General features: G+C 41.9%; 1 protein-coding gene across 1 annotated transcript in view; it reads right to left on the reverse strand.

Moving 5' to 3' along the window:
- Window positions 1-11214, reverse strand: part of LOC115108547 (nucleoprotein TPR-like) — a 39268-nt gene extending 28054 nt beyond the window's left edge. The window contains 19 exon segments of the mRNA XM_065009136.1: window positions 27-161; window positions 327-489; window positions 758-906; window positions 1208-1311; window positions 1314-1340; window positions 1553-1716; window positions 1981-2207; window positions 2360-2467; window positions 5927-6124; window positions 6330-6436; window positions 6699-6839; window positions 6955-7042; window positions 7270-7443; window positions 7618-7782; window positions 7912-8015; window positions 8099-8195; window positions 9727-9800; window positions 9994-10098; window positions 11042-11214. Coding sequence (XP_064865208.1) covers window positions 27-161; window positions 327-489; window positions 758-906; window positions 1208-1311; window positions 1314-1340; window positions 1553-1716; window positions 1981-2207; window positions 2360-2467; window positions 5927-6124; window positions 6330-6436; window positions 6699-6839; window positions 6955-7042; window positions 7270-7443; window positions 7618-7782; window positions 7912-8015; window positions 8099-8195; window positions 9727-9800; window positions 9994-10098; window positions 11042-11192 — 2481 coding nt within the window. The 5' untranslated portion in view covers window positions 11193-11214.
- Between the last annotated feature and the right edge of the window lie 3588 nt (window positions 11215-14802).

Here is a 14802-nt window from a genome sequence, read left to right on the forward strand (position 1 = left end):
AGATTGGTGTGTGTGTCTGTAGGTACCTCTATGGTCTTGAGATTGGTGAGCAGCATGTTCTGTCCTCGTTGTTGGGTCTGCATGGTCTCCTTCTCCTGGGTCAGTCTGGACTCCACTAGCTTCAGCATCTCTCTCTCCTTCCTGAGGCTCTCAGCACGACCCTGGAGGAGGAAAACACTCAGCTCAACTGTGGCTTAGAAACTAGATGTAATACATGTATAGAAAGACCACTAACACACACATTACGAGTGTGAGACCAAGTATTGTCTTTTTTTCTAATACAATTAACAAAATACTTGGAACACACAAACATGAGGTACACACACCTCTGCCATGTTTAGTTTCTCCTGGACAACCCTCAGGTCCTGGGTCATGGTGTGAACAGTCTGCTCACACTTCTGGGCTGCAGCAGCCATTATCTGTCCCTTCTCCATCAGAGAGGCAATCTCCTTCCTGTAGCCCTTAACATTATCCTGAAGCATCTCATACCTGGGGAGGGGGGGGGGGGGGGGGGCGGTCACCAGGGAGGATCAGTAAGTTATCAAGCGAACTTTGCAAAAGAACTCTGAAATAACTTCTTGTTCCCACATTGAGAAAGACAAAATGTCCAAAACACTTTGGTAAGTGTAACTTACCCACAAATTCCAAGGATTTTTGAAAAACCAGGGAATTTGGGCAAAGTTCACAGAATTTTACAACCCTAATCATGTGCCATTGAGTTGAATAGTGACCTGAAAGTGATGTGCAATTCTCTTACCTCTTGGAGGTAAACTCCAGTTGGGTGGATATCTTGGCATTCTGGAATCTCTGGTCAGACACCTGCTTCTGTAGCTTCTCACTCTGCTCCATCAGGGCCTTGTCACTCTCAGACCTCTCCCTCTTATAGGAAGAGAACACTTCCTGCAACTAAAAAACATACCAAACAAGATGTTCCTTTGGATAAGAGTAATGTAACCATTTTGTATAAAACCAATTGAAGGATATTGTTTGTGATCTACCATAACATGGAGGTTTGGTGGAACAAAAAGGACATATGTTTGATGTATCAAGCAATGCTGCATATACATGTACACTGATATGCAGACTTCCATTCTCAATGTTAAATGGTAGACTGCCACAGAATTCCTGTAGTTTATAGGTGTATACTGCCCTCTAGTGACTGACTAAGAAAACGTGTAAAACAGCGCAGAAGATTGTGAGAGTTCACCTGTCGGAGGGCTGCCTTGGCCTCTACCACCTCGGTTGACTCGGTTGCCATAGTAATGATTCCAGTGGGTGTGGTGGGGGTGGCGGCAGGGGAGCGGCGGGGGTGCTAGAGAACTCCTCAGCAGCTGCTGCACCTGAGACAAGAGGTCAATATGTAATTAATATATACACATCCCAAAGTTATCCACTGGGGCTGGGACAAAAATTAGTTATTGAAGAACCAAAAGCCGGCACACGGTATATGCTTCTCCAGTACTTTATTCATGCACCCACATATACATTTCTGCTACACTAGCCTCATCAGGCTCCGAAGAATGAAATGTTTGCGAATTAATCTGAACCCGACCTTGCTGAGGGAAGCTGACTCCGGTGGCCTGGGCCAGCAGCACTCTGTACATATCTCTCTGCCTAACGATGGACTCAGCCAGCTGCATCTGGTGGCTCCGCTGCTCTCGCAGAGCCTCCAGCTCTGCCTGGGCCTTCTCCAGACTGCGCTCCAGCTCACTGCACCTGTGTGTGGGGGGGGGTTGGAATGACCTTCACTTATCCACAGAAACATTTTACTGACACAGGGGAACCTAAGGGGAAGGTGGAGCAGGAGCTACTATCATATTGCTTATGCCAATCCAACAATGTCAGATCCACAAATGTATCTAGTCTAGTTGGTTGTTTCTGGATGGAGAAAAGGACAGTCGGACACTTATCTTGGGGGCTTGGGTTGAAAGCAAAACATAAATGATCTGCAAAAAATATGGACAATTAAGTATATCACACTTGGTGCCAGTGGTCTCTTCCTCCTCCCTCTCCTGTGCCTCGCTGAGCTCTCGGAGGGCCACCAGGAGGCGCTGGTTCTGCTGCTGGAGCTCCTCCACCCCACGAAACGTCACCAGGTGCTGCGTGATGACCTCTGACGTGCTGCTGATGTCAGCAGAGCTCACCTCCTCGTCGTGGGCTACATGGTTACCACGCGCCTCCTCCAGCTCAATGAGTAGGACACGGATCTGGTGGGGGAGGGGGTGAAAAGGTATGTCCCAAACCTGTATTCTTGAAACCATCACTTTTTGATCGACATTGTTATTGATTTTCCACACCTAATTCTACGACAATAGTGAGGTTTGCAAGGTTAAGACAGGATGTTCTGTTTGGGCCATACCTGCTGCCCCATGTCTGCAAGCTGCACATCAGACCTCTGGTTGTCTCTCTCCAGGACAGAAGAGCGCTTGTTGGCCTCGTCAGTCACCTTCTGCAGACGGTGAACCTCCTGAAACACAGTAACTAGTTATAATTCCACTGAATGGGTTCTGCCACACTATAAGTGCACATCATAGGCAAGTGCAGTGCAGTTCACGAATACCAACCAAGGCAAGCGGTACCGGAGCATTAAGTTTGACACCAACAGGCTCCTGAAGAGCTTCCATCCCCAAGCCATAAGACTACTAAATAGCTAACAAAATGTCCACATACACTATCTGCATTGACCATTCCATTTATATGTATATTCTACACCCACTTGATTTGCTCATGCACACACAATCATATACGCTGCTGCTACTCCGTTTATCATATATCCCGATACCTTACACCTATACATACAGTTGAAGTCGGAGGTTTACATACACCTTAGCCAAATACATTTAAACTCAGTTTCACAATTCCTGACATTTAATCCCAGTAAAAATACCCTGTTTTAGGTCAGTTAAGATCACCACTTTATTTTAAGAATGTGAAATGTCAGAATAATATTAGCCTCAAATAAATAATGAAAAGTGTTCAATTTGGTTTAAATAATGCAAAAACAGTGTTGGAGAAGAAAGTAAAAGTGCAATATGTGCCATGTAAGAAAGCTAACGTTTCAGTTCCTTGCTCAGAACATGAGAACATATGAAAGCTGGTGGTTCCTTTTAACATGAGTCTTCAATATTCCCAGGTAAGAAGTTTTAGGTTGTAGTTATTATAGGACTATTTCTCTCTATACCATTTGTATTTCATATACCTTTGACTATTGGATGTTCTTATAGGCACTTTAGTATTGCCAGTGTAACAGTATAGCTTCCGTCCCTCTCCTCGCGCCTCCCTGGGCTCGAACCAGGAACACAACGACAACAGCCACCATCGAAGCAGCGTAACCCATGCAGAGCAAGGGGAACAACCACCCCAAGGCGAGTGATGTTTGAAACACTATTAGCGTACGCTAACTAGCTAGCCATTTTACTTTGGTTACACGAGCCTCATCTCGGGTATTGATGGGCTTGAAGTCATAAACAGCGCAATGCTTGACGCACAACGAAGAGCTGCTGGCAAAACGCCCGAAAGTGCTGTTTGAATAAATGTTTACACGCCTGCTTCTGCCTACCACCGCTCAGTCAGATACTTGTATGCTCAGTCAGATTATATGCAACGCAGGACATGCTTGATAATATCGAGTAATATCAACAACCATGTGTAGGTAAACTAGTGATTATGATAGATTGTTTTTTATATGAAACGTTTAATTAGCTAGCAACTTACCTCGGCTTACTGCATTCGCGTAACAGGCAGTCTCCTTGTGGAGTACAACGAGAGAGAGGCAGGTCGTTATTGCGCTGGACTAGTTAACTGTAAGGTTGCAAGATAGATCCCCCGAGCTGACAAGGTGAAAATCTGTCGTTCTGCCCCTGAACGAGGCAGTTAACCCACCATTCCTAGGCCGTCATCGAAAATAAAAATGTGTTCTTAATTAACTGACTTGCCTAGTTAAATAAATATTAAATAAAGTGTTTTTAAAAAAACGGATTTCCGATTGTTATGAAAACTTGAAATCGGCTCTAATTAAATCGGTCATTCCGATTAATCGGTCGACCTCTACTTTATATACAGTAACAGTCAAAAGGTTGGACACACCTACTTATTCAAGGATTTTTCTTAAAATGTTGAATATTTTCTACATTGCAGAATAATAGTGAATACATCAAAACTATGAAATAACATATAGAATTATGTAGTAACCAAAAAAAGTGTATATTACTTTATATATTTCAACAAAGTAGCCACCCTTTGCCTTGTTGACAGCTTTGCACACTTTTGGCAACCTCTCAACCAGCTTCATGAGGTAGTAAGCAAAGAAAAATGACAGCCCATCAGTACTTTAAGACATTAAGTCAATACGGAAAATGAAGAACTTTGAACGTTTCAAGTGCAGTCCCAAAAACCATCAAGCGCTATGATGAAATTGGATCTCATGAGGTCGACCAGAGGAAAGGAAGACCCAGAGTTATCCTCTTCAGCAGAAGTTATTTAGAGTTACCAGCCTCAATATTGCAGCCTAAATAAATGCTTCACAGAGTTCAAGTAACATCAACTGTTCAGAAGAGACTGTGTGAATCAGGCATTCATGGTCTAAATGCTGCAAAGAAACGACAACTTTTTAAAATTTAACTAGGCAAGTCAGTTAAGAACAAATTCTTATTCACAATGACGGCCTACACTGGCCAAACCCAGATGACGCTGGGCCAATTGTGCGCCGCCCTATGGGACTCCCAATCATGGCCAGTAGTGATATAGCCTGGAGTCGAACCAGGGTTCGAACTACTTAAGGACACCAATAAGAAGAAGAGAATTGCTTGGGTCAAGAAACACGAGCAATGGACTGGTGCAAATCTGTCTTTTGGTCTGCTGATTCCAAATTTGAGATTTTTGGTTCCAATCGCCATGTCGTCGTGAGACGCAGAGTAAGTGAACGGATGATCTCCACATGTATGGTTCCCACCGTTAAGCATGGAGGAAGCGTGATGGTGCTTTGCTGGTGACACTGTCAGTGATTAATTTAGAATTCAAGGCACACAACCAGCCTGGCTACCACAGCATTCTGCAGCGACATGTCATACCATCTGGTTTGCACTTAGCCTTGGTTGGTATTCGTGTTTTAAGAGGACAATGACCCAAAACACACCTACAGGCTGTGTAAGGGCTATTTGACCAAGAAGCAGAGTGATGGAGTGCTGCATCAGATGACCTGCCCTCCACAATCACCTGACCTCAACCCAATCAAGATTGTTTGGGATGAGTTGGACCGCAGAGTGAAGGAAAAGCAGCCATCAAGTGCTCAGCATGTGTGAAGTCCTTCAACACGGTTGGAAAAGCATTCCAGGTGAAGCTGGTTGAGAGAATGCCAAGTGTGCAAAGCTGTCATCAAGGCAAAAAGAGTGGCTACTTTGAAGAATCAAAAAAATATTTAGATTTATTTAACACTTTTTTGGTTACTACATGATTCCATGTGCTATTTCATAGCTTATTTCTTCACTATTATTCTATAATGTAGAAAATACTAAAAATAAAGATAAACCCTTGAATGAGTAGGTGTCCAAACTTTTGACAGGCACTGTATTTTAATTACTTTCTCATGTTCTTATTTTTCATACTACTTTACTTTTGTTTATTGATTTTGAAAGAGCAAGCAAGAAAAGGCATTTCACTGTACTAGTGCAGGTGACAAAAAACTAAAATACATTGCATTGCAGTGCAGTTCATCAATACCATCTCAAATACATTATTTTCACTTACCCTAGACATTCTGGATGATACAGTTTAGTGCAGTTCAAAACCATCCCAAGCCATTGCATTTATCATGAGTTCACTGGATTGGTTTCTAATTATCCTTATATATCCTCAGATGTTTGACTAACAAAAGTCTCTTGGTCCTCTGTATGGCAATAATAAAATGCACAAACTAAAACCCACACACCTTAACTGCCTGTTCCAGCTTGGATGAAAGGCTGGCCACAGATTTCTGCATACGCTCATGCTCATCCCTCTGGCGTTTGAGGATGGGACCCTTAGCCTCCACCTCCTGCACTATGTCATCCAAGTACTTATTCACCCGCTTGTTCTCCACACGCTCCAGCTGCAGTGCCTCCTGGGTCTCCACATACGCTGTGTACAACTGGAGAGAAGAGGTCGCTCAAACAGTTATACAGTCCCACCCTCAAACATCAGTACTATGAGCGTAATGTGTTTTAATATAACCGTTTACTTTGCAAAGTAAATCTCTGCAGATGAATTCTGTAAATGTTAAGTAAATATGTGACGTGAAAATGTGTGACATAGAAGAGTCCTCTGTCACCAAAGCAGTGCAACTGTGGCGTTACCTCAGTCAGCTTCATGCCAGGTTTGACTATCTTGGCAACGGCGACTGCGGTCGGGGACATGGTGGTAATCGTTTCCTCTGACAGCACTGAGGCTGCACCGGCAGAGCCTGGACACACACAACCATGCACAGGGTCAAAGTTCATCCTCCATCTAAAACTGAGGTCTTCAGAGCGTGACCAAAGAAGCCACATCAACCTAACACAGATCAGTCAGTGGACAGTTTATATTAGCCATCGAATGCTCATTCAAATAACATCAAACTTACTGGTAAAGAGGTTAATTCTGAGAGACATCGTCCAAAATGAAGCAATTTCACAGTCCAGTCAATTGTTCAATAGAATCAGGCAAGATTGTGTCTAAGACCTGACCTCTGAGCTTGGTGTCGGACAGCAGTTCGTTGGCATTCTCCAGTTCTTTTTCCAAATTGACGATCCTCTCCTTCAGCGCAGCAGCCTCATTGTCCCGACAGTCATCCATCTCCTGCAACCTCACCTCTAGGGCCTTGTTCGCTGTAGAGAGGAAAGGAGAGGATAATGGTAGTCTACTTGTGACAAGCAAACCAAGTGCCCATGTCTGAAGGTTTGCATCGAGATGGTGTCTGTGTGGTTTCTCTCTCACTCTCACCCTCTCCAGCATCTTTCAGCAGCTTGTGCAGCTCCTCTACAGCCCCACTCAATTCCTTACTCTTGGACTCAGAGTCTGCAGCAGCTCCCTGGGAAATCAAGATAAAGGGTTGTTGGCCAGTGTTGGGAAAGAAACAATGTATTCAATGCTCCACATCATCCAGCACAAAAATGTTGCATGCACCTGTTAACTAAAATGTTCTCCAAAAGCGTACTTACAAAAAAAACATCAAGGTAGCAATGATGACCACCATTATTAGGGAGCTATGGACTATCCACTGGAATCCAAAACAAATCCAAGACTTGCTCTACATACCTTGTACAAGTTGGAGAGCTTTATGTTGGCATTCAGCTCATTTCTAAACTTCTCCTCCATGCTAGCCTGCTGCTCCTTATCCTCTTTCAGTTTGTTGATTATGTCTTCAGCCTGCTTCTGAAGGCCTTCATTTGAAGTCTTCAAACTGGTCACTTGGTCCTGGACTCTGTTCAACTACAAAAAAAAAGACAACTTTAATGTTGACAGAGTACTGGGGGAGAAGCCAGTCAGGTAATAGTTTGTTTTTGATATGTGAATGACTCCATACTCAATAGATGAATATGATAACCAGAATGTACAGCTATAAAGATATATATATATATATATTTTAAACTGTCATGTTCTTACCTCATCCTCTTTGTTCTCCAAGCTGCACTTCAGCTCCAGGATCTGGTTGCCCTTCTGGCGTGAAAGAGCCAGCAGCTCCTCACTTTTAGCCTTGAGCTCTGTGTTCAGCCAGACAGTCTGGCCTCGCAACAGCTCCTTTTCCTGCTCCATACGCTTCTCACGGTACTGAGGGAACCGGAACAACAGCATGGATTACACATGATATATACATGTATTAGATCATTTCAACACCTTCCTTGAGAGGTGGGTCCTATTCAAGTGGCCACGAGCTACAGAGCGTTCAAATAGGCTCACCTTGATGTTGACCTCTGAGGATTCAAGCTCATCCAACTTGAGCTGCAGCCCCATCTTTGAGGCATTGACTTCCGCCACTTTGTCATTGAGGCGCTGCAGGTCCTCTGATTAAAAAAATAAATCCAATAGACATTAGATCAAGTGTGTGTCTGTGTGTTTGCATCTCTCCACATAGATTCATCCATACCACTCAGATAGGCCACTTCCTGGGATCTCCTCTCCAATGTACGCACAAGCTCCCGCTTCTCTGCCTCCAGTTCATTTTTGGCTTTACAGAGCTGGGCCTAGAATAAAGATGTTAAAGTCAATGTCAAGCCCAAAAAAGGTGTCAACACGAACCTAAGGCTGGGTGATATGGCCTAAAAAATTATCAATGGTTTTAATGTTCTCTAAATAAGCTTTGTTGTAAAATTAAAAGGTCAAACACAGCATTTCAAAACAGTCAGCAATAAATCTAATGAATTCAGGGCTTTTGAAATTATACATTTTTAAAAATCTATATATTTTTTACTTTTATTTAACTAGGCAAGTCAGTTTTAAGAACAAATTCTTGTTTTCAATGACAGCCTAGGAACAAGTGGGTTAACTGCCTTGTTCAGGGGTAGAACAACAGATTTTTAGCTTGTCAGCTCTGGGATTCAATCTTGCAACCTTTCGGTTACAGGTCTAACGCTCTAACCACTAGGCTACCTGCCGCCCCATATATGCCTTCCACAACCACAAGACCAAGTAATAATGTAATTATTTTATGAAAATAGTCCAGCCTGCCTTTTCTTTGCAATAATCACTCTTCTGGCTTTCAAGTCTGTCTATGAAAATACCCTTTGTTGCAAATGTAACCAGAACCATGAGTAATGCACATTCAGTAATAATGACTAACTTCTTGCAGCAAACATAGAAAACTAACACAGGTCTCAAACAATCCCTTAAGCACAAGACCACGTGCAAGTGAGTAGCCAGCTAATCTTTATAGTGGATCCAATTGCATGGATCCACTAGCTAGCTAACAAGGAAGAAAAGTTTCATTGTTATGAATACACCCTTCTGTCCATCTCTAACTGTTTGAACAGCATGTTAGCCTGTCCACTTGGTTTAGATATTGAAATCAAGTGGCCTACCTTATTTCTCAGAATGAGAACGAGTTGCCAATTCCTTATACAATTATGTTTTATGCTTATTTCACATTTAGAAAAACAGACTAGACAGCTAGTCGTCTTTGGTTGAAATGCCGCAATGCCATGCGTGACAGAAAAATAACATTAATTTCCAAAGGGTATCATTAGAAAGCTTAAATTCTCTATTACAGTAAAATAATGTCTCAATGTGTTTCGGTGTCAATATGACTAATTCTGTTGTACCAAACCGCAAATAGCAAGTTGAAAATGCTTGTCAGAGAGGAAGAAGTTCTCTCTTAGCTTTGTTGTTGTGAGTGGCAGGGTCTTGGTCAGGGTGTGTGCAAACAGTGAGAAAGAGACTAACAGAGGTTTCACTCTCACCAAAATAAGCCCAATGTTATTCTATGGATATAAGCTTGGCGCCTTAACAACGACTCCCATTGTTAGGGCGCATCTCGTCATTACATTCAGATCTCTGGTGTAAATGGAAGGTGCACACAGCACAGAAGGAGCTTAGGAGACTTGACCAAAAATACATAAGAACATGTGGAGATAAACACTTATAAAAAACAAAAAGTAGAAGTTGATTCATGTGATAGAGGTATTTGGAATATCGGGCAAAACAAATTTGAATAAATGTTACATATTACCTAGCCCTACACAAAGCGTTAAAGAGGTGACAAGACCATGAGGCTCTCACCTGTTCAGATGTCAACTTCTCTTGGTTGATTTCATACTCTTTATTCTTTTCTAGTACACTCTTGAGTTCTTCATCTATAGAAAAAATTGCAATTTCATAAAATGGTGGATCGTCATCCCCAATGATGGGATGTACTTGTCCCAAGGTCAAACTTGGGTCATGGTCAGTAAATTGCAAAGAATCACATACCGGGGTTTACATACTGTACATGTACTGCAGTGGTAAGTAAAGAGCCTTTGAGTGGATCAAGAAGCTAGTTCCACTTACCGATCTTGGTGAACTCCTCTCGGAGTTTGTGGTGCTGTTCAGTCTGGGTCACAAACTGTTCCTGACTCTGTTCAAGACGTTGCACTTTCTCAAAGAACTGTTGTTCTACAAGAGTGACAACACATGTTAACGTTGCTGCTATTGTCTCGAAGGTGTAAATGATAAATCAAAGTAGTTTAATAGGAGTTATCTGGGAGTATAGAGAAGTTCTTAACAAACGAACTAGTCATCCACCACGTTGCCAACATCAGCCAGTAAGCTAAACAATTTAGACATGGCTGATTAACAATGTTGACAAGCTACCCTAGCTAGCCAACGATTTTTTAATCCATCATATCACTATGCCTTGTGAGATAAACAGTTGGGAAAGGCCATCCACGTTCTGCGATAACGAACGTACAATGTAAAATATTTGTTTAACTAAAACTCATTGTTCGATCTGTGATAACATTTTATTTTATAACTAAACCAAGATAGACCACTGCCCGTCGTTTCAAATGGGAACAAATGTGTCATGGTGGGTATAGAACAAGCCTGGAGGTGGGCGGAGCCAAGCAAGAGCAAGCAAGATCCTATTGGCGCTTACTAACACGCATGCGCATATTTCCGTTAGGGAACGCCTACTCTATAGTGCAAGTGCGCAAAAACTACTCTTACTAAACAACACAATTTAAAAAGAACACTTTGGCAAAGAGAAAAGTCTACAAAAAAACTTAGTCCACTGTGTTCGTAACATATTATAGTTTTAGGAACAGAACATTGTATGGAGATCAAATGTTTAATCAATGAGCAAATTAGCACAATGTCGGCCAAAATCCATCTCGTTCCATCTTCTCCCACTGCAGGCAACAGGGCTTCCTCTCACTACCATATTTGGTAGTGAGTGGAAACGCCACGCGGATATTTCAAATGTATACATCCGGTGAAAAAACAACCAGACAGATGTATCTGTGATTCTGTCTTTAGCTAGCTACGTAGCCTAGATAATTTTAGCTAGCGAGCTGGAATTGTACACATCATTACAATGACTTATTCGGATATAACTTACCGCTATCGACTCTAAATTGCTCCTGGTGTGACTTGAGGGAATCTATTTCATATTGCAGATCAGAAAATAACTTTTCTAGTTTATTTTGAACAGCTTTTGGTAGCTTCGCTATCTCAGCGCGCTCCAACGCTTGAAGTAGTACTGTAGCCATATTTCAGCCACACCAACTCTGCTCTGAGCAGGCGCATTGATGACTTGTTCGCTCACATCGTGGTGTATGATGGGAAAAGTAATGTTTACTTTTTTTTGTGACTGGGACTGTAACTTTAAAGTCCTGATTGAAAGTGCACTTCAGTCCAGCAAAAGGTCTTATCTGAGTCTTTGAAACCAGTGCTGAATGTTTTCATCTCAGGGTTTTAATAACTTTTATTCTCATTAAAAAACAGTTGTATTATATTACCGGTACAATCGCTAAATCCAATACAATATACAATATATATCTCCTGTTACAATTCCCCCAGTTTACAGTGACTTTAAGCAAGGAGTTGCTCTTTTTTTATTTAACCTTTATTTAACCAGGTAGGCAAGTTGAGAACAAGTTCTCATTTATAATTGCGACCTGGCCAAGATAAAGCAAAGCAGTTCGACACATACAACGACACAGAGTTACACATGGAGTAAAAAAAACATACAGTCAATAATACAGTAGAAAAATAAGTATATACAATGTGAGCAAGTGAGGTGAGATAATGGAGGTAAAGGCAAAAAAGGCAATGGTGGACACCAAGGAACTTGAAACTCTTGACACGCTCCACTACAGCCCTGTCAATATTCCTGTAGTCCACGATAATCTCCTTTGTTTTGCTCACATTGAGGGAGAGGTTGTTGTCCTGGCACCACACTGCCAGGTCTCCGACCTCCTCCCTATAGGCTCTCTCATCGTTGTTGGTGATCAGGCCTACCACTGTTGTGTCATCAGCAAACTTAATGATGGTGTTGGAGTCGTGCTTGGCCACGCAGTCGTCGGTAAACAGGGAGTACAGGAGGGGAATGGTATCCAACACGTGTTAGATACCATTCCATTGACTCCATTCCAACATTTTGTGAAAATGTGTCAATTTCAAGATATGAATTCATAGTGCATTTTACATAACTCCCATGGTTTATTTAAGAAATACCTAGGTGTCTGGTTAGACTGTAAACTCTCCTTCCAGACTCACATTAAGCATCTCCAATCCAAAATTAAATCTAAAATCGGCTTCCTATTTCGCAACAAAGCATCCTTCACTTATATGCTGCCAAACATACCCTCATAAAACTGACTATCCTACCGATCCTTGACTTCGACGATGTTGTTTACAAAATAGCCTTCAACACTCTACACAGCAAATTGGATGCAGTCTATCACAGTGCCATCCGTTTTGTCACCAAAGCCCCATATACTACCCACCACTGCGACCTGTATGCTCTCGTTGGCTGGCCCTCGCTTCATATTCGTCACCAAACCCACTGGCTCCAGGTCATCTATAAGTCTTTGCTAGGTATAGCAGCACCCACCCGTAGCACACACTCCAGCAAGTATATTTCACTGGTCACCCCCAAAGCCAATTCCTTCTTTGGTCGCCTTTCCTTCCAGTTCTATGCTGCTAATGACTGGAACGAATTGCAAAATCACTGAAGTTGGAGACTCATATCTACCTCACTAACTTTAAGCACCAGATGTCAGAGCAGCTCACAGATCGCTGCACCTGTACATAGCCCATTTGTAAATAGAACCATCCAATTACCTCATCCCCATGCTGTTATTTATTTTGCTCCTTTGCACCCGAGTATCTCTACTTCCACATCTATCAATCGAGTGTTTAATTGCTAAATTGTCATTATTTAGCCACTATGGCCTATTTATTGCCTTACATCCCATATCTTACCTTATTTGCACACACTGTTTATACTTTTTTCTATTGTGTTATTGACTATATGTTTGTTTATTCCATGTGTAACTCTGTGTTGTGTTTGTGTCGCACTGGTTTGCTTTATCTTGGCCGGGTCGCAGTTATAAATGAGAACTTGTTCACAACTAGCCTACCTGATTAAATAAAGGTGAAATAAATAAAATCACCAACAAACTATCATGGTCCAAACACACCAAGACAGTCGGGAAGAAGGCAAGACAAATCCTATTCCCCCCCAGGAGACTGAAAAGATTTGTCGTGGGTCCCCAGATCCTCCAAAAGTTCTATAGCCGCACCATCGAGAGCATCCTGACCGGTTGCATCACCGCCTGGTATGGCAACTGCTCGGCATCCGACCGTACGGCGCTACAGGGGGTGGTGCGAATGGCACAATACATCACTGGGGCCAATCTTCCTGCCATCTAGGACCTATATACTGGGAGGTGTCAGAGGAAGGACCAAAAAAATTGTCAAAGACACCAGTCACCCAAGTCTGCTACCGCACAGCAAGCGGTACCGGAGTGCCAAGTCTTGGTCCAAAAGGCTCCGGAACAGCTTCTACTCCCAAGCTATAAGACTACTTAACAATCAAATAGCCACCCGGACTATTTACATTGACACTGCTGATACTCGCTGTTTATTATCTATGCATAGTCACTTTACCTCAACTTGCATGTACAAACTACCTCGACTAACCTGTACCCCCCCCTCTCATTATTGTTATGTAATTTTATTGTGTTACTTTTTAATTGTTACTTTAGATTATTTAGTAAATCATTTCTTGAACTCCATTGTTGGTTAAGGGCTTGTAAGTAAGTATTTCATGGTAAGCTCTACACATGTTGTATTCGGCGCATGCACATTTTTTGTTTTGTTTTGATTTCCAGCCATTATTATGAACCGTCCTACCCTCAGCAACCTCCATTGCTCTACAATAGTACTGGGATATGCAGGGTCAGACTTAGCATCCTGGATCCTTAGAGAGAGTACAGGTGCTCTATAGTTGTAAAAAGAGGAATCATTATGGAGAAAAAAAATTGCCAAGACATGAAAACTTTGAGAGGTTGGACTTTTAAGTATCTTGGGGGTCTTTGAATCACAGTTACATTTGGTTATCTACTAAAATCAGCCTGCATTTCAAGTCTACAGTTAATCAGAGAGCAACAATAAGCAAAACACACAAACAACCTGTGGTGAGCAAACAGACATGTATTCGGAGATAAAAAAGAGATAGATATTGGGATCCAGATTAGATGGATAAACGGTTTCAGATACTGTAGTTGTCTCCTATTTAGCTTACAAACATGATTTACTATAAGGTTTAACAGTGGTTTGTTATACAAAGGAGTGTCTGGCAACATAACATATACAATGGTTCAAAATTGCTGTCTTCATTAGCAACAGGCACTAGCATTAGCATAATCACCAACTAATTGACAAATTACTAACAATGTAATTATTGTAGGCCTATGTTAAATTCAATATCTTTTGAAGACCTAAATCCAAATACCCAATAAAACATTACTGCAGTAGCAGGATTAGAAAGAGACTATTGCCTCAAAATTCAGAATAATAAAATATACCAGAGTTGGGGAAGTTATTTGTCTCATGATGTGAAAGTGACTTTAGTAAGCGTTGAGGTAGAAACACTTCTCTTTGGAGTACATTTATATAGAGCAAAGAGTAAAACCAGAGATGTGAAGCTTATGAGAACGACCAGAAACACAATACAAGCTTTATCATTGTCTGAAAAGAGAGAATGGTACAAGGACCACATGGTAAAGGGGCATGTAGGTAATTTGATGTCAGAAATTCATGTTGTACTGGAGGTTGGTCTAGTGGTCAACACAGTCGCCTCCAGATTACACA

Source organism: Oncorhynchus nerka, linkage group LG24, assembly GCF_034236695.1.
Source record: "Oncorhynchus nerka isolate Pitt River linkage group LG24, Oner_Uvic_2.0, whole genome shotgun sequence".
Lineage (NCBI taxonomy): Eukaryota > Metazoa > Chordata > Actinopteri > Salmoniformes > Salmonidae > Oncorhynchus > Oncorhynchus nerka.